Genomic DNA, 19766 nt, shown 5'->3' on the forward strand with positions numbered 1-19766 from the left:
TAGAGCTGGCTAGTGGGAGGAAGTATTTATAAGTGTCTGCATCTAGTCCACTCGCTTGCAGAGGGGAATATGGCACAGTAAACAGATGTTGGTATCATAACCCATCCTTCTACTTTCCAAGATTTGGAGCCAGAATGAGCAAGGAGGAAGCGATAGGAACAGTAATAATAGCTACCATTCATGCAGCCCATTAAGGTCTCCAAAGTGCTTTCTCTAGGCTGTCTCCTCTGATTCTTGAAACAACTCTGTGAAGTCCATGCTATTTTTGTCTCCATCTTCCAGGAGAAGTGGAGGCTGAGGGATGTTTAATAATCTGGCTGCCAGGTTCACTCAGCTAGCCGGTGTCTGGAGCCAGATTTGAAGTGAAGTCGTCCTAACGCCAAGTCCAACACTCTAAGGGCTATGCCATCTAGCAGTCTCAATAATCACAAACAGGATAACGACATTATGATTGGTTATGATAATTATCATTGACTTTTGGACTGGTGTCCACTTATATTTTTATTTTTTTTAATTTTAGACTTTTTAAAAAAGTTGTTTATTTTTAATATTCTTTTTTTTTAATTTTGAGTTCCAAATTCTCTCTCTACCCCACCCACTGAGAAGGCAAGCAATGTGATATCAATTATACATGTGAAATCACATCACTGGCATTTTCACTAACTATGAAAACAATGCTAAAAGAAAGCAAAAAATCTGATTAATTATACTGACCAATTTCAGTCCTGCAGAACAGATGATGAAAAACACCTCCCTTTCCTTGGGAGAGAGGTGGGAGACCAGAGATGGGGACTATGGCCATACATGCTCTCTGACAAGGTTACTGTATTTTTATTGTCTATTTTTCTTTGTTACAAGGGAGAGTTCAGGAATTGGCCAAAACATATAAAAGAAAGAGCAACAATACAAATTTTAAAAATAAAATAATGGGTAAACATCTTTATATTTGAAAGGTAGTTTAGAAATCACCTAATTGGTCCACCTTCCCCATTTTATAGAACGGGAATCACAGGTGTTATGGCCACATGGCAAGTTGTGGATTTGGAGTTGGGAAAGCTGGGTGGGGATGGGCAGGGTTGGTGCAAGAGAAGCGGTCAGTGACAGAATTTGTGGCCTCTACATCTACCACCTCCACTCACCTGCTCAGATGTTTTGTAAAAGGCCACAGAGGCATTGACCAGCTTTAGCCTGTCTTCCATCTTCAGCATCAGCTGCTGCCAGTGCATCGCCACCTTCTCGGCGCATTCCCGGATGGCATCGGCATCGTAGTGCCCAGCTTGGAGCAATACCTCTGCCTTCTGCTGCACCTGCAGGGCACTCTGGTGCGTCTTCTGCAAGGAAGTTGCATGAAAGAGGGACTGGGCATGAGGGGAGGAGAGAGAGGTTCATGGGGATGACCCAGGTATAATATGGGAGAGGGGTGGAGTGAGGTGTGAGCAGGAAGATGTAGAAAAAGTTAAACAGTTTTAAAATGACTTTTTTCTTCACAATTTTCTACTACTGCTACTAGTTACAGACATTAAAAAACAATATTCATTCACAAAATCATAAATCTAGAGTTGGAAGGGAGTTAGAGGCTTCCTAGTCTGCCCCTGAGTTCAAATCTAGCCTCCAACACTTCCCAGCTGTGTGACCCTGGGCAAGTCACTCAACCCAGTTTGCCTCAGTTTCCTCATCTGTAAAATGAGCTAGAGAAGGAAATGGCAAGTCACTCCAGTATCTTTGCCAAGAAAACCCCAAATGGGGTCATGAATAACTGACAAAACAAGTCATTTTACAAATGAGGAAAGGTTCTAGGAGGTTGCTTAAATTGTCCAAGGACACTAAGGCGGTCAGAGTCAGAGATGACGTTTGAACCCAGATTCTCTGATTACAGAAACATTGCTCCTTCTCTCCCCCATCACTCCCCTGATACAAATATGTGAATGGATATCCCAGGGCCTGGACTCCTGATCTCTTTGTCATGCTCTTTTGCATGATACGATCACAGGTTTTCAAGGAGAGTTTTGCTTACTGGGATGGGAAGGCGAGCTGGGTGTGCTGGAACCAGCTCATGCCAGCTTCCAAAAGCCGGTTGCTAAATTTTCACTGTGAGTATTTATACCTTGGAAATAGGCAAATGTTACAAATGAAGGTTTGACTCATTATTTTGTTGGTTGCCTAAACTAAAGAAAGTGGTGGAGAAAAAGTTAATAGTTCAAATTAAACTTAAAAGGTTCCATGTGTACAATTTTCTTTTGAGAGCTAGTTGTTAGCAATTTACCAACACACCCCTGAGAAGGAGGCAAAGAAATTGCATGTTAATCTGTACCTCCACCTTCTCCCTGCCCCAACTCCTTTGCCCTGCATTTGTCACTAGGTAAATTTCTCCCCTCCCTTCAAATGCCATTCCAAAGAATTTCCATTATTTTGATTTTTCCAAGGAACTCTTTGGCATAGTTCAATGTTCTGGTCAGATCCTTTTAAAAGTATATGACACGACAACAAAAATCTCATGTAACAGAAACATCTTATCAATGACTCACTGAGTACAAGCAATGTTCAATTCGACATAATCCAGGAATTTAAAAGAATTTGTTCAGTCTAGTGCAATTCATCATTGTAGGATTTGACCTTTATGTTCATTTCGCTAACACATTTAAAAAAGGTAAAGAGTGACAAGTACCATCAGTGTCCTATTGCCCACATTAATGGCGAACAATGAAAGCTTGGATGATTCCAGGAAGCAGACACCATTTTAATAAATCACTTATATTTGCCAATGAAATGAATTCTTTGACTTTGCCTTTTGCAATGAATTTATTTTCTTCTTTTTTGGTGGGAGGGGGGAGCTAATTGGGATTAAGTGACTTGCCCAGGGTCACACAGTTAGTAAGTGTTTGAGGCTGGATTTGAACTCCTGACTCCAGGGCCAATGCTCTATCCACTGCACCACCTAGCTGCCCCAATGAAATTATTTTCTTCAAGTTGCTTAGCTCAGGTTGTTATTAGAAGCACTGGGGTATAGGAGAAAGACCACTAGACATAGAGTCACTAGTTTGGGGTTCAAAATCTTCCTTAATGCTTACTAGCTACATACCTTGAGACAAGTTACTATATCCCTCATATTTCTTATTTGTAAAATGATAGAATAACACTTGTGCAACCTCCTTCATAAAATTAATGCAAGCAAAGAACTGGGGAAATCTTAAAACACTATAGAAATAAGTTATACTCTATAGATTCTGTGGATCTATAGATAATAAATAACAGAGGTAGAATTTGAATCCAGATCCTCTGACTCCACAAACAGTACTTTCTTCACTATGTTATGCTTCCTGGAAGCAAGCTATGAACACTAAATTTATATCACATTTAGTCTTCGTTCTCTTAAGTACACATCAACTGTCAGTGGCAGGGAGGTGAATCCAGAGACTACCGAGTGTCTGGATAAACCAACCTGGTATTTAAAATTTGTTGTAATTACATTCTAAAATAGGTGATGGACAACTGAGATTGACTGTCTCTGACACTAAGGAACAGACTTATAGAAATGCCCACTCCTTTTTCTAATAATAACTAGCAGGTGTGTAGCCCTTTAAGGTTTGCAAAACACTTTACAAATATCTCATTTTATCCTTACAACCACTGTGGGAGGGAGGGGCTATTATTATCCCAATTTTCAGATGAGGAAATTAAAGTGGCCAGAAGTTAAGTGACTTGCTCAAGGTCACACAGGTAGTATCTGAGGCTGGATTTGAACTCAGATCTTCCCAACTCCGAGTCCAGCTCTCTATCCAAAGTGCACTTAGCTACTGCTCGTTCTCAAAAGTATTTGGGTGATTCCCACATTTGAAATGGGGTAGTTTGACTCTTTAGAGCACAGGGAGCCCAGCCAACAGTGACTGGCCTCACACAGCTGTACCCACACAATACGAGCCACCTCTCGGAATATCCCATACTCTAACCAACTCGGAACACCCACCCTCTGACCAGAGCTTTTGACCTTGCTCTTTTCCTATTCTCTCACATCTTCGGTCCCTGTTTTTCAACCTCATTACACTCTCTGGTCTTCTAACTTCTTCTTGTTCCAGTCCATCATTCCCCTTCTGAATTTAGTATCCTTTTCTGGCTCATCATCCATATTATACCCCCTAATATAATTATATATGTGCTTGCTGTCTCCTCCACTAAAATAGAGATTATTGCCTTCTTTCTAGGAGGCAGCTGAAAGGTACAGTGGATGGAGAGCTCAGCCTGAAATCAGAAAGAACTGAGTTCAAATCCACCCTGTCTCTGTGATCCTAGACGAATCACTTAACCTCTATCTGCCTCAGGGTCGCCTTCTGTAAAAGGGAGTAATAATGGTACCTCTCTCCTGGAATCGTTAGGATAAAATGAGATAATATTTGTAAATTGCTTTGTAATCTTTAGAGCATATTATTGTAGCTGTTTTTATCATATCCCCAGCACCTTGGACAGTGCCTAGCACATAGTAGAAACATAGGAAATATTTTTAAAAATGGATTGATTGATTGACGTCCCTTTGTATCTGGCCTAAATCTCACGATTCACTGTCCTGCGGCGGTTCTAGAATGATTCTCCACTGTTCTTATCCTGCTGATTCCCAATTAGTAACCTCAAATAACACCAACTACTCCCTCTTTCTGCTTCCATTCCCAAGTTGCCCAACGCAAACAAAATCACAGAACTTCTATTACTGAATTCAAAACAATTTCATTTTATCCATCTTCACTTGGGCCTCTGGTGCTTGGAAATCCTTCTATTAATCTCTTCATCCTCTCCCTCCCTATTAGGGTCCCAAAGTAGCTGCTCTAATTTCTTCCTCCTCTCTCCTCAAGGTCCCAATCCAGGCCTTACATCGTTTTCACTCTCAGAAAACCAACTTGCTTCCACTTCACTTTAAAGACTGAGTGAGCTCTCTTATCTTTATTTTTGGACTCCAAAATGGCTCAGGATTATACTCTTCTTACTACTGCAAGACTTCTCTGCATTTTCACAATTATTTTTTTTAAATAAAGAATGAGATATACAGAACTCGATTTTTTTCCTAATTTAATAGTCAGATCCTCTTTTTGTGGGGAGAGGGTTTTGCAGGGGGGAAGGCAGGGCAATTGGGGTTAAGTGACTTGCCCAAAGTCACACAGCTAGTAAGTGTGTCAAGTGTCTGAGGCCACATTTGAACTCAGGTCCTCCTGACTCTAGGGCCGGTGTTCTACTCACTGTACCACCTAGCTGTCCCAGGTCCTCTTTACTAATTGAATAGTCAGGCATCTGTTCCTCAGTCTTTTTTACTTTTTGATATTATTATATAATTAATTTAAAATAAGTAGAGACTATTCTCTCCCACCCCCCAAAATGGAATGCCATTCAGTCAGTCACTAAGTCCCACTGATTATGCTTTCCCAATATTTCACATGTGTTCCTTCCTTCGTATTCCTACATTTCATCGGTCTCAGAACCTCATGACTACAGTGCTCTCTTCACAGGCTTTCCCTCCTCCATTTCTTCTACCTTTTAATTCATCCTAGATATCACTGACAGATTAATCCTCCAAAACACTTACGTCAACCCTCAACTCCAAAATCTCAAGTGGTTCCTCATTGCCTGTAGGGACCTTATGGGTAACTTGTCTAATCTTGTTTTATGGACAATGCAGCTGAGGCCAATGAGATTAATCAAGGTCCCACAGGCATTCAACTGGGATTTGAACCCAAGTCATGAAACTCCAAATTCAATACTGTTGGCATTTCAGTCCATTTATTCATCTTTCCAATCTCCCTCTACTCTCCTACATGAGCCCTCTATTCCAGCCAGACACGATCCCACCTCTGCACCTTTGTCTACTAGTCTAAGGCCTACTTGCCTTTCAAAGTCTAGTTTAAGACTTCTATTTCCCATAAAGTTGTCCTCAAAGAACCCAGTCATTAGAAAGAAGAGTCTGTACATGGTTTTCTCTTTCTTCCCTCTCCCATTTGTACTGAACTATGACTTCATTTAAATATAGCTCTTATGCCTCACTTCTTATTTTTCCTCGCTCTTCTGCCACTCCAAAGCAATCAACTCAAGTCTCAATGGGATGGATGAGGAGACAGAATTTCAAGAATTATTTAAGTCATTAACCCACATCATAATGAATATGTACTAGATTTTCATGGATATAGTTAGTTTATTTAAAAGTCTTTCTCCCTCAAAATCCAGTTTGGTGACCTTCTGCCATTAATAGCACATTCCTGGAATTTTAATTGGTTCCTTCCCCTGAGCTCCTAGAACATCTGCTCTTTGTACCCCTCATTTGTTATATTGCACATGCTACCTTGTATGTTGTATTGATACTGATCTTTTTATGTACATGTTTCATGTTTCCCCAACTGGAGAGTAAGTCCCTTAAGGGAAGGAATTGTGTCTGTTTGTTTCTATTTCCAGGCCTGGTATAGTACCCTACCTATCAGAAGTTCCCAATAAGTGCTTACTGATGATAAGTGGGCAATGCTATCAGCAAATATTTCTCCTGACTCTACCTCTTACTCACATAAGACCTTGGGCTCCCTGGGTCACCATTTTATCATCTGCAAAATGAGGGGATTAGACAATGAGCCCCAAATTCCCTTCCAGTTCTGAATCTATGATCTTATGTGAGAAACCAGCAATGCTGACATTGTGCACAAAATTAGGTTGCCCTGCACCTTCATCTAGGAGGGGAATGCTAGCCCAAAGTCTTCCTGAAATCCTGGACAAGGATGGCTTCAGAGGACTTCACTCCTTCTGCCTGGGGGCCTGCTTGAACTCAGTCCTGCTCTTGCTCCTTAATTTAATTACCATCTGGTAGCTATTATAACCATTTCCTTATTTTAATTAAAAAAAAAAAAGACTTGGCCCACATTCCATATCTTCTGGCTTGCTCAACTTTTCACTGTCTTGTTGCATTTATTTATAATTCCTGATCATCTGAGCCATAAGCCTATAATGGGGGCCAGGAATGTTTCCGACTAATACAGCTTTGAAAAAGTCATTAGCAGGAGAAACGATAGTTGCTAGGAATGCAGAAGACAATATTTGAAGCAAATCAGTTGGATTTAATATCCAGCTGCTTTAACTACTGTTCGCGTGGTAATGCTTATGTTTAAAAATGCATTAGAGAATTTAAAATAAAAATGAGCTTAAAAACTCAGCTGTCTATGAAAACCTCCAAGGTGAGCTCGATTCTCTGAAGATACATCAGACAGAGCACCTTAGACACAAACCGAATCAGCTAGACTTGTTGGGAATATTTCTGGCTCCCCTGGGGGATGGACCCAGGAGAGCTGCTTTAGCAATCCCAGGCTGAGCCGAGGTAGCGAATAAAATTGTAACCCCCTTGTGAGATACCTGGCTTCTCTCTGGCAACCCTAGCAGTCAAACTGAATCATCCATTAGTAGTCATGGCAAATTCCCCAAATGCTACCATCAAAGTGGGTTAAACCAAACCACACTCTTTAAATTCCCCTTAACTTAGCTCGAATTTTGAGCAGTGTTATATTTTTTTCTCCCATGATGGAGAACTTGGTTCAAAGGGACACATGTAGATTCGCATGGGGAGAATAGGCCGTAAATTGGCATGCTGGTCTTGATAACTAGAAAGTGTTGACCGCCCACCCAGGGAAGAGCCTCTGCCTGCTCCCCTAAGATTTCCCAACATTTCTTCAACATCTATATTTTAAATCTACTCTGGTAGTCTCCCTTGGAGAATAGACTGCCACATTCTAAGATAGATCATTTTCTATGAATATTAAGGTATTATTTTTGAGAAAAGTATATGCATGAAAACCTAGCAGTGATGAGTAGTTATGCTATTAGAGAAGGGCACAGAGTATCTGTGCTGTCCCAGAATTGCCAATATTATTATCAAACGCAGCTACCAATATGGAATTTAAATATGGAATTTAGCCATTATGCTATTTCCCCATTCATTGGCTAAAGCTCATGAGAGATTTTGACGGGCAGTCACTTTCCAGAAGCAGATTAGACCCACATTTCCTACATACTCCAAAAGAGGTTGAGTTCAACACTCAGTCATTAGTAAGAAGAGTCTGTACATGGTTTTCTCTTTCTTCCCTCACCCATTTGTACTGAACTATGACTTTATTTAAAAATAGCCCTTATGCCTCATGTCTTATTCTTCCTTGCTCTCCCCCTACTCCAAAGCAATCAACTCAAGTCTCCATGGGATGAATGAGGAGACACAATTTCAAGAATTATTTAAGTCATTAACCCACATCAGAACGAATGTGTACTAGATTTTCATGGATATAGTTAGTTTATTTAAAGTCTCTCCCTCAAAATCCAGTTTGGTGACCTTCTGCCATTAATAGCACATTCCTGGAATTTTAATTCTGTCCCTATTCTGAAAGGAACTGAAATCATTTGTGAGTGTAACTTGTACCAATGCTAGCCCATCTTAGTTACTTTCCCCACTTCCAATCCCTATTGGGGGAAATAAAGACCTATCTCACTTTACTAGAGACATACTGTGGGAACATTAGTGCAACTCAGATGTTTCAATAATTTCATCCCATTTTCCTAATGATGTGCATTATAACTTCTGAAATGCTTCATCTTCCTTTCTGATTACTCTTCAATTGGCATGGCTCCACACATTTTAGCTTTCCATTTCTAAGCCTCTTTCTCTCACTCATGCAGCTAATATTTGGAAATGTGGCAGAGAGGTTGGGCATTTCTATAGGCCTCCGTTCCCCACAATGCACTAAGGCATCTGTAGTTTAAAAGATGTATCATTTTGCAATGTGAATGAACTTTAGTGTAGCTATAAGCCTGGATCTTCACACCTTAGGCTTTCTTAAAGCTCTTGAATTTGCTTCTTTATCAGTTCTTGGATGTTGGGAAGGTATGTACCCCAGTGTGTTTCACTTGAACGTTTTTCTTTTCTTTTTCTTTTTTTTTTAAAAACCCAAACCTCAGGGAACTCCATCTAACATGGGGCCCAGCACATGGTGGACAAAAGATAAGACACTGAAGCATGGATATGAGTGTTACCTCTATGGCTAGTTGGAACTGTTCATGCTCCCGCTGAAGCTGCTCAGCTTCTGACAAAGAGCTGGCATTGACCAAGCTGGCATTCAGCATCGACTCCCCATTGCGGATCCAGCCCAGGACCTAGAGAGACAAGATAAGCACACATTTTATTAACCTATTATAGATTCCCATCAAGGCAGTTGCCCTGCCAGTTATTTCAGCCACATACAGTCCAGGTATTCTCATTCATTCATTTGAGAAATATTTCTTCATTCTCCATGATCATATGAGAAATATGGAATAACTCAAATGCCCTTCCATTTCTGTGTGTTAAAGTCCTAGCCTTCAAAACTCAGCTCAGATTTCACTTCTTTCATGAAACTTCTTTCAAGTCATCCAACTGGAAGTTTTCTTGCTTTTCTTGGTACTCTTAGAGTACTTTCTTGCTACCTCTTTTATGATATATTCTGCCTTGCATTAAGTTGAAAATGTTGCATCTCCCTATTAGACTGTAAGCTCTTAGAGGGCAAGAGCCTTATTCTTCTTTGTAATCCCTAGCACAGTGCCTTACAAATAATAAGTATTCAATAAACGTTCAATTTGTGAGTCTTCATTCTTCCCAATATTATATTGAAATAAAATCCATCCATTTCTCTCCTGGCCCTATAGGAGGAGTACAGTGTGAGGAACAGTAGAATGATTGGAGACTGTAAAAGTATCATGTGTTGCAGCTTGTTTTATTTGTCAGTGAGGACTTTTCTCCCCTTCATCTTTTTAAGCTTCAGCATTAGAAGTCACCTTTCTCTCTCAGACAAACAATAATGCTCATATGCCTCAACTTCTCTATGAGGGCAGACAAAATGACCAATGCTACATTGTGTGTGGGTATCATCAGCATAGCTCATCAGTGTGCTTGCCGTATGACCAAAGGTAAGTAATATAATCTTTCTGAGTCTCAGCCTCATCTTCAAAAGGAGGATAATCCTTCCATTAGTCACTTCACGGAGCTGTTCAGAGGAAAGAAGTCCATAAACCGTAAAGTGCTACTTAGACGTGATGTAACTTCAACCCCACTGAAGCCATCCAATTAGGATACAAGTGTTACTCTGATTGATATGGCAGAAAGTGGGATAAGATGCCATTAGTTCCAGAAAATAAAACCTCATATTGCATGTATGAAGTCCTCAGGACCGTTACCGTACCCTCCTAGAGCTGGCCGGCAGTGTCTAATTATCTTGAAATGGTGGATACAAGTGTAGGGGGCATGCACACATGTAATGGCATGCTAGATTCACAGATGAGGCTCTCCCTTTTACAGCTTCATCTCTTTGGGAAATGTGGCTGATCATTTATGATTTGGAAATATATATGTGTCACCCAACAGGCTGGACTACACATTGCTTGGTCCACTGATTCATTCATGTACCTTCAAGAAATACTCTCTCCAGATGCATTACTGGGATAATCTGTTTTCCCCTGAGCAGAGGAAATTAGTTGTAAAAGGTAGAAGCCAAGGAAGTCTGGGCAAGACAGCTAAGCCCTTGGGGGCTTCCTGGAGAAACTGGAGGGTTCAATGCTACCATGTGGGATTTCCCCATTTATCAGCTTTCCCATTTAGAAGCAGATCATTGGCCCCAACAAGAAGACATTTATTAAATCCGTTAAAAAACATTTATTTAAAAGGGTAAGGAATGAAAGAATGAGAGAAACAGACCCAAATCTCCACATTTCCCATTACACCATCCCATCTCCTTGTCTGTTCTCATTTTTCAACTGCTTTCATTAAGGAACTAAAGGACTCAGGAAACAGCATGTTGTAAGGGATGAAGAAATGGACCCAGAGTCAAGAAGACCTGGGTTTGAATCTTGATTCAGACACTTATTACCTGTGTGGCCTTGGGCAAGTCATTTGGTTTCTTTGGACCTCAGTTTCCTGACCTGTACCATGGGAGAGTTTTACACTATTATCTCCAAGGTCCTTAGCTCTAAGACTCTGTTTCTTTCATACTTCAAGGGATAAACCTTCTCACTAAAACCTCCCCATTGCATGGGCCTATAACCATGTGGTAGGGTCACGATGTTGTTAACTGTCTCTGTAAATTAGATTCCTTCATATGTGATGATTAGAGACAGTGGTTAATAGTTAGCTGGTAATGAGTAAGCAAGAAATACTACTTTTCTCTTCTAGCAGAGACCCCATGGCTCCAAATATCGGCTTGATTAACATGCCTCCCAGCCTTCCCCCAAATAAAATGGGCATAGATGTCCAAGCAGGAGTAGGTGACAATTATAAAAATATTTCTTCAGACACTGAGGATCAGAAGAGAGCTCTAGCCTGCAATTTGGGGACCTGGAGCAATCAACAAACCAATCAACCCATCACTCAACAAGTATTTATTAATACTGTGCACCAGGCTCTGTGCCCTGTTCTTGAGATGCATAAGCAATAACCAGCATTAATCATGGTGTGAAAGGTACCCTGGCCAAGTAGTGGAATTGTTTCCTCAAATCAACTTTGTAAATCATATGTACAGTGGATAGAGTGCTGGGCCTGGAGTCAGGAAGACCTGAGTTCAGATATGGCCTCAGCCACTTACTATCTGTATGACCCTGGGCAAGTCACTTAACCTTGTTTGCCTCAGGTTCCTCATGTGAAAAATGAGCTGGAGAAGGAAATGGAGAACGTCTCCAGTATCTTTGCTAAGAAAACCCCATAAAAATAGAGTTGGACATGACTCAAAAGACTGAAAGATAAGAATTCATAGGATAAGAGATCTAAGATGGAATCAGCCTGTCATATTAGTAACTAAGGAGATGTCTATCAACTGAGGAAGGCCTGAATAAGATATGGTGTGCAAATCAATGGAATGTTATTTTCCTCTAAGAAACAATGAATATGATGAATACAGAGAAGTATGGAAAGATTGTTTTTATGAACTGGTTCAGAGTATAGTAAGTAGAACCATGGAAATAACATACACAATGACTACAACATTGAAAATGGAGAGAGCACAAACAAAACAATCAAAACTGAAGGCTATGAAATCACAATGACCAGACTTGGCCCCAAGAAGAGATATGAAAATGCAACTCCCTCCTTTCTTTAGAGATTTGGGGGTGGTCATGGGAAGAGTGACTATGACTACTGAACATGATATGGAATGTCAGACTTAGTTGATGGATTGGTTGATTTTTGCTGAACTGGGTATTTTTTCCTCCTTGTTATTATTTGCTGTATGGTGTGGTTCTCTGGAAGCGGGAGGAGAGAGGAATCACCTCAAATCCAAAATCCTTGGAAAATGTAGGTGATATGAGAAAACACAGGTACAAACAAAAGATGTTAATTTATTTTTTTTAATTAAGATAAATTCCAGTGATCAGAAAAGGGACTTAGTTGCTCTAGTGGCATTGTTGCTGTTGTAGTACATATATTAATTTTTTGTGAGAGGGGAGAGACTTGAGACCGACCAGCAGGCTATTGCAATCTAGTTTAGGTGTGAGGTGACACAGGTCTGCACCAAGATGGTGGCAGTGTCAGAAGAAAAAAGGTGTGTGAATGAGAGAAATAGGATTTGATGTCCAAGGGCAAAGCATTGGTTGTCTGTTCTTCATTCTGGCTGTCTAGGAACCAGATCTCTAGAAGTATAGATTTATTGAGGCCAGAAGTAGAAACCAGAGAACCAGGAAAGACCTGCTGATGCTTCAGTTGACTGACAAAGGGTCTTAGGGAAAACTAAAGTGGACCCAACTGTAGAAACACATGGAACTAGAAAGAGAAAAGAGACTTCTAAAAGACCCCAAGAGTGGAACTGGCCCAGGCGGAGATGACTGGAGAGAAGGAACTTGAGTCAGGTGATTTCTAAGAATAACATTGTCTAATGTGGGCATGATGGTACTCAACATACCTAGAGCCATTTGCTTGTGTAGAGTTGTGAATCCTATGCCTGTATTTTTATAATTTTTATGAACTGATATTGAGTGTAGTAAGCACAACCAGGAAAATAATATATACAATGACCACAAGAACAAAAACAAAACAACCCAAACTGAAGGCTGTAAAATTATAACCCCTGAATGTAGCCCTGAAGTACATGTGAGAAAGTACCTGCTTTCTTTCTCTGATGGGGGGGAGGGGAGAACTGTGGATTCAGCTTTCAGCACATGTAAAATATTGCTATTAAACTACTCTGAGGAGTAGTTTGTGGCCATAGAAAAGATACCCAAACCCTCAGATGGTGGAGGCTGAGGCAGGGAACCTGCTGGGATACCCCTCTTTTAATTTCTGGATCAATGATTTAGAGCTATAGGTAATGTTAGAGTCACCTTCCACCTACTTTGGATTTGATTTGTATGTACTTATTTATGGATTTGTTGCCGCCTTCATTAGAATATAATTTGTGTGTATGGGTTGGGTTGGGGAGTGTGGTATTTTATCTCCAGACCTAAGCACAGTGCCTGGCACATTGTTAAGGTGTTTCAGTCACATCCAATATTTTGTGACCTTTTGGCAGAGATACTATGGTTTGGCAGAGATACTGTGGAGTGGTTTGCCACTTCCTTCTTCAGCTCATTTGACAGATGGGGAAACTGAGGCAAACAGGTCCAAGTGATTTACCCAAAGTCACACAACTAGTAAGTGTCTGAGGCCAGATTTGAACTCAGGAAGAGGGGTTTTCCAGACTCCCAGCTGGGCCCTCCATCTACTGCATGACCTGATAACCAAACCCTCTCCATTTATGGATTAGGAATGGAAGGCCAAAAAAGGTTGTCATTTCCCTAAGGTCACACTTAATCACTTATCTTTACTTGTAAAACCTAATAATTTTTTCTCAATCAATATTCTTATTGACATCTTTGCAGCCTCCTTTTTATTCAAGCTTGCGTGTAATTGTCAAGGGAACTTCCATATTATTATCACCCTCCTCATTACCCAGACTTACAACCTAGGTGTCATCCTCTGGTCTTCATTCTCTCTCACCCCTCACATCCTATTTGTTATCAGAACTTCTCTCATTCACACACCTTCTTTCTTCTGACACTGCCGCCATCTTGGTGTAGGCCTGTATCACCTCACATCTGGACTAGATTGCAATAGCCTGCTGGTTGGTCTCAAGTCTCTCCCCAATCCAAGCCATGCTCCACTGGTTGCCAAAGTGATCTTCTTAAAATACAGGTCTGACCATGTTACCCTCCCACCTCCATTTAATAAACTACAGCATCTCTCTTTCACCTCCAGGATCAAGTATAAGCCTTCTGTTTGGCTTTTAAGCTTTTCATAACCAGGACCCTTCCTACCTCTCCAGTCTCCTTATAACTTTACTTTCCTCCACATACTCTGTGATCTGTTGCCTCTGATCTCTTTGCCATTCCTCAAACGATACATCTCACTTCCTGAGTCCATGTCCTTTCATTGGCCATTCCCCATGCCTAAAATGTTCTCCTTCCTCGTCTCTGCCTCCTGCCTTTTCTAGCTTCATTCGAGTTCCATGTCATCTTCTGAAAGAAGGCTTCCTAGTCCCCCTCACTGCTAGAGCCACTTTCTCCAATTTATCTTCCCTATATCTTTGTTTGTACGTAGTTGTTTGCATGTTGTCTCCCCCTTAGACTGTGAGCTTCCTGAGGGCGGGGACTGTCTTTCGCCTTTCTTTGATCTCGGGTGCTTAGCACTATGCCTGGCACATAGCAGGTTCTTAATAAATGCTTGTTGACTTGAGAGGCAATAAGTGGCAGATACAGAATTTGTACCCGGGTCTCTGAAACTCCAAATCCTGTGCTCTTGGTGCTGTGCCAGGATGCCTTCAGTATTGTAGGATCTGATGAGTAGATCCATGTCCATTTTCTCCCCCTTTGTGATTTTATACTTAGCTTTGACTTTTCCTCTCCTGACTGAAAAGACCTCTTTTTTTCATCCTAGCATTCCATCTCTGGACCTTGTCCAGTTGCTAGGCTTTTCATGACATGTAACGAGCAGAAAGATTCACAGTATATGCCTGGTGCTGATGTAATACAGATTTTGTAACCAAAGTGGGATAATATTCCCACTGTTTCTGATGACCTTTCTGATGACATCTACCAGCCCAGCATTCAGCTGGCCTTTAGTGTGCAGTGACAGAGTGGGTCAGTGTCTTCAGGAAGCAGCCTATAATCACTCCTTTCCTGGGCTGTAATTGAAAGCTCCGCTCATCGTCTTACAAATACAATTTGAGTTATTTCTCCCTCTCTTTATAACTTTCCATTCAAGCACATAGAAACTCAGCTGATATTTTTTTCCACCCATTCACATAGCTTTGGGCACATCCTGCCTGAAGAGCCTGGTGTAGGTGTGGGAGGACACTTCTGCCTCAGTGGGGATCCTTGGCAGAGTGATGAAAAAATAGTCTGGGCACTGGAAAATAATTAGAATGGTTGACTTTTCCCAGACAAGCTAGGTGGTTAGTGGATAGTGTGCCAAGACTGAAGTCAGAAGACTCCTCTGGGTGAGTTCAAATCCAGTCTCGGACACTAGCTATGTGACCCTGAGCAAGCAACTTAATTCTGTTTACCTCAGTTTCCTCATCTGTAAGATGAGCTGGAGAAAGAAATGGCATACCATTCCAGTGTCTTTGCCAAGAAAACCCCAAATGGATTCATGAGGAGTTAGACATGACTGAACAACAGTAAGTCACAGAGAGGATGCCATTCTATGTCAGTGGGGAGAATTTTTACTCCACAGGAGTTCCTTACATGGATGAAATCACATGTCTAGAGCAAATAAATCAACATCAACCAAAATATCCCTGTAGGTTACCATAACTCACTCTACAAAGTTCCTCTGTAATACAATTCTAAAATAATGTTATTCATGGAAAAAAGGTTAGCGCCAAGCTGCACCACTAGAGGAACACACACACACACACACACACACACACACATACACACACACACAGTTACACAACTGATTCCTCTCCCTTTTTATTAACAAGTTTTCAATTGGGGGAATTTTTTTATGACAGGAGAGAGAGGGAGAGGAAGGGGGACGGGGGAGAGAGAGAGAGAGAGAGAGAGAGAGAGAGAGAGAGAGAGAGAGAGAGAGAGAGAGACTTAGGCATAAGTATTTAAACTTAGTCCCATTGATCAATACTGACTTCTTAATTAGCTCTCTCAGCCTATATGTCAACAGCTTCTAGATCAATATTTCTTGCTTCACCAACTCCCATCAAATACCAACCCCTTCTGTGTAACTGGGGTAAGCCCGTCACCTAAGTAAAGAACTCTATCCTGACAGGGAAAATTAATTCCTGGGCTGAGATGTTGTAGTGCTTACTCCCAAGCCATTACAAATGGTAGTGGCTTTTAGTGCAGACCTTTGTGAGTTTCCTGAACAGCTGTAAACATGGCCCACTAAGCTGCATTTCTTACATTTCCATTTTATTTCTTCTCTGCTTAATTTTCAATAAATTTTCTTAAGAATTTTGAAAAAAATGATAATCCTATTTTTTTTTGGTTCTTCTGAACTACTCTAAAAGATTTGCCACTGTTGACAATCCCATGTTTTGGCCATGCTCTCTTTCTTTGACTTCTGTCATACTTTTCTTTTCTAGTTCTCCTCCTAGCTCTCTGACGGTTCTTTCTCTGGTTTACTTTTCTCCTCCCACTAACAATGTGTGCAGTGGGTTAGAGATCACAGGATCATAGACATAGTTTTAGAGGGGCACTGAGGGGCCATCTAGAAAAGGCAGGGAGATCTATAATAATTAGTAGCTAACATCCATCCCTCTTGCTTCATTCAAGTTGCTACCCCTCTTGTCCAGGTCCTCAGAGCTTCTTACTTGGATTATTGTGATGACTTCCGAATTGGTGGCAGGTGGGTGATGCAGTGGGTACAGCAATGCACTTGGAATCAGGAGAACATGAATCCCAATTCTGCCTGTATGAGCCTGGGCATATCTTTTAATCTTTGTTCGCTACCTGTCAATCACAGATAACAATAGCACCTATCTCCCAGGGTTGTGGTGAGCACAAAAGAAGACAAAGTATGCAAAATTCTTTGCAAACTTTAAAGTGTTATACAAACATTAGCTACTAATTATTATAGATCTCCCTGCCTTTACTCTCTCTTTCTTCAACCCATCCTTCACACAGATGCTAAAATAATCCTCTTCATGTTCCCCCCTGATCATATCACTCTCCTGATCAAATGCCTCCAGGATTCCCTGCTGCCTGAGGGACATTTATGCTTCATTCCACCCACCCACCCACCCCTCCTCAATCTGGCCCCATTCTCATTTCTCAAGATTTCTCTTCATTAGAAAAGCAGAGGGGTGCTCTGAAAAAATTAGGGTGTGAGGAGTGAAAAGACCTGGATTCTATTCCTGCGTCTGACATTTCAGTAGCCCATGGCTATGTTACTTCAACTCTCTGAATCTTAATCTCAGCATCATAAAATGGGGATATTAATATTTTCACTACCTATCTCAGCGTTGTTTCAAGTAAAGTAATTCTTAGATTATGAAGCATTATTCAAGCGTGAGCAATCATCATGCCGAGCTCTGCTTGTTGGGTCTTCCATCATGCCCTGCCTTTCTTATAGTCACACAGGTGATTCCCTTTACTTCCTATTTAAATCCTGCTCCTTTCAAGGTCTGCATCAAGGGCCAGCTCCTCCATAATGGCTTTGATACTTACTGCCTGGGTCACTATGGGGAAGTCACTTCAGATTCCTCACCTATAAGAGAAGAGGGTTCATGCTAGATGCCCCTTCTACTGCTAAAGTCCCTTCTACTTCTAAATTCTTTCATCTTTCAATTTTCCTTAGCAGAAAGTGATCTCTTCCTATTAAAGTTTTCTTACAACACTTTGTCCAGACCCCTCCTTTCCCCTGCTTACGTTCTAGCTTTTAGCATATATGTATACATATATATTTATATACATAAAACTCATACAAATGCCTATAGATATGTTTTATACACATGCCTATGTGTACTATATGTATATATGTGCATACACAATATAGTTTGTTATTGAGTTGTTTCAGTTGTGTCCTACTCTCCATGACCCCATTTAGGGTTTTCTTGGCAGAGATACTTCAGTGGTTTGCTATTTCCTTCTCCAGATCATTTTACGGATGAAGAACTGAGGTAAACAGGGTTAAGTGACTTGCCCAGGGTCACACAATCAGTAAGTGTCTGAGGCCAGATTTGAACTCATGAGGATTAATCTTCCTTATTCAAAGCTCAGACTTCTATCCACTGTGCCACCTACCTGCATATATATGTATATGCATATGTCTATATGGGTGTGTGTATGTATGTATGTACATATGTAATATATATACATACACACACCTGTATGCATGTATGCATGTATGTATGGATGGATGGATGGATAGTGGGAGGAGTTCTAATTTCTCCTGTTAAGCTAGAAGCTCTTTGAGGGCAGGCCTAGGCCCACCTTACTTTTGCATTCCCAGAGCTTTGCACATAGGAAATGCTTAATAAATGCTTTTTGAGGAGTATTGAGTATTTTTTCCTTCCAGGTATATCCAGGGAAGCCATGCATCATTTTGGACAAGGAAGAAGAAAAAGAAAAGGCTTGTTTTGTTCTGCTGCTCTCACAGTGGTGAGGGTGGTGGGGCAGGATGAGAGAAGGCATTCTCTTGCTTCTTGAGAGGACTGACTTCTCTTTAACCTCCAGTCTATGGGATGGAGACTTGGGCTGTTTGTTAATTAGCTCCAGACAACTCTTGATTAGCCATGTGCAGATTATCTATTTCCTCTGGATGACAAATCGGTTCCTGGGCCATCCCTTCCCCCATCACCTGGTAGATGGGTGTTCAAAGGGGACAAACTCATTTCAATATTGACTAGAAAAAGAATGTAATTAGAAAGGTAAATCTGCTGTTGTTGCTATAACAACACTACACACTTCCAACTGTGAGAGTCTATGAAAGTCAGAGGGAAATGACTTTTATATCATCAGCTATTTTGGGATTCACTGTTCCCCTCCAATGATGTGAATAATTGTGAGTTGACTAAAGAATAGTAACACAAGTGGTCTTTTAGAGACCCCTTTGACATACCCAGCATGTCCAGATCTTTACCAAGACAACAGTCTTCTTGAGAAAATTCCTGCTGAGGTCAAGAAGAATTTTTGTTCTGAATTGTATTTTGGTTGTGATGGAACTCCCAGTTCTTTCTGCTGGAGCAACAGGCCAGGATTGATGCCAGAATTAAGATGTTAAATCATTATCAAGAGACCCCCGGACTTACATGAAGGAAAACTGGATTCTAGCCCTGGCTCTGCCCCTGTATGGGGACAAGGTAGTTTATAACACAACACTTTGGCTTCCTCATCTGAAAAACAAGCATCTTGCCAGCTGTCCCAGAGTGTTGTTCAAAGAATGAGATGAAGTCATCGGCAGAATGCTATAAAGGACACAGTGCTGACTCTGCAGGCAGAGGTCCTAGATTCAAATCCCACATCAGATATATACTATCTCTGTGACCTTGGGCAAATCACTCAATTCCCCCTTCCCCCAGCCTCAGAGCCTCTGTAAAAATGATGGTGTTGGATTATATGACCACGGAGGTTCCTTTTAGCTCTACATCTAGAATCCATTGTGAAAACTTTTTTGGAAATTTAAAAGTGCTACATAAATGCACAATGTTACCACCATTATTATCCCTGCTATGAATTTTCAGAATTAAAATGGACTTGTTGCTGTTATCAGATTACTCAGATATTCAGTATGTCCCAAAGTGGGGTAAATGGAGACC

General features: G+C 40.9%; 1 protein-coding gene across 1 annotated transcript in view; it reads right to left on the bottom strand.

Annotated features, from left to right (window-relative positions):
• Positions 1 to 19766, bottom strand: part of LOC118839981 (kalirin) — a 413338-nt gene that overhangs the window by 105871 nt on the left and 287701 nt on the right. Inside the window, exons 14-15 of the mRNA XM_036747488.1 lie at positions 9034 to 9153; positions 1140 to 1358 (exon numbers count right to left, since the gene is read on the bottom strand). Of these exons, the coding sequence (XP_036603383.1) occupies positions 1140 to 1358; positions 9034 to 9153 (339 nt within the window). The remainder of the gene's footprint in view (positions 1 to 1139; positions 1359 to 9033; positions 9154 to 19766) is intronic.

Source organism: Trichosurus vulpecula, chromosome 2, assembly GCF_011100635.1.
Source record: "Trichosurus vulpecula isolate mTriVul1 chromosome 2, mTriVul1.pri, whole genome shotgun sequence".
In the NCBI taxonomy this organism is placed as follows: Eukaryota; Metazoa; Chordata; class Mammalia; order Diprotodontia; family Phalangeridae; genus Trichosurus; species Trichosurus vulpecula.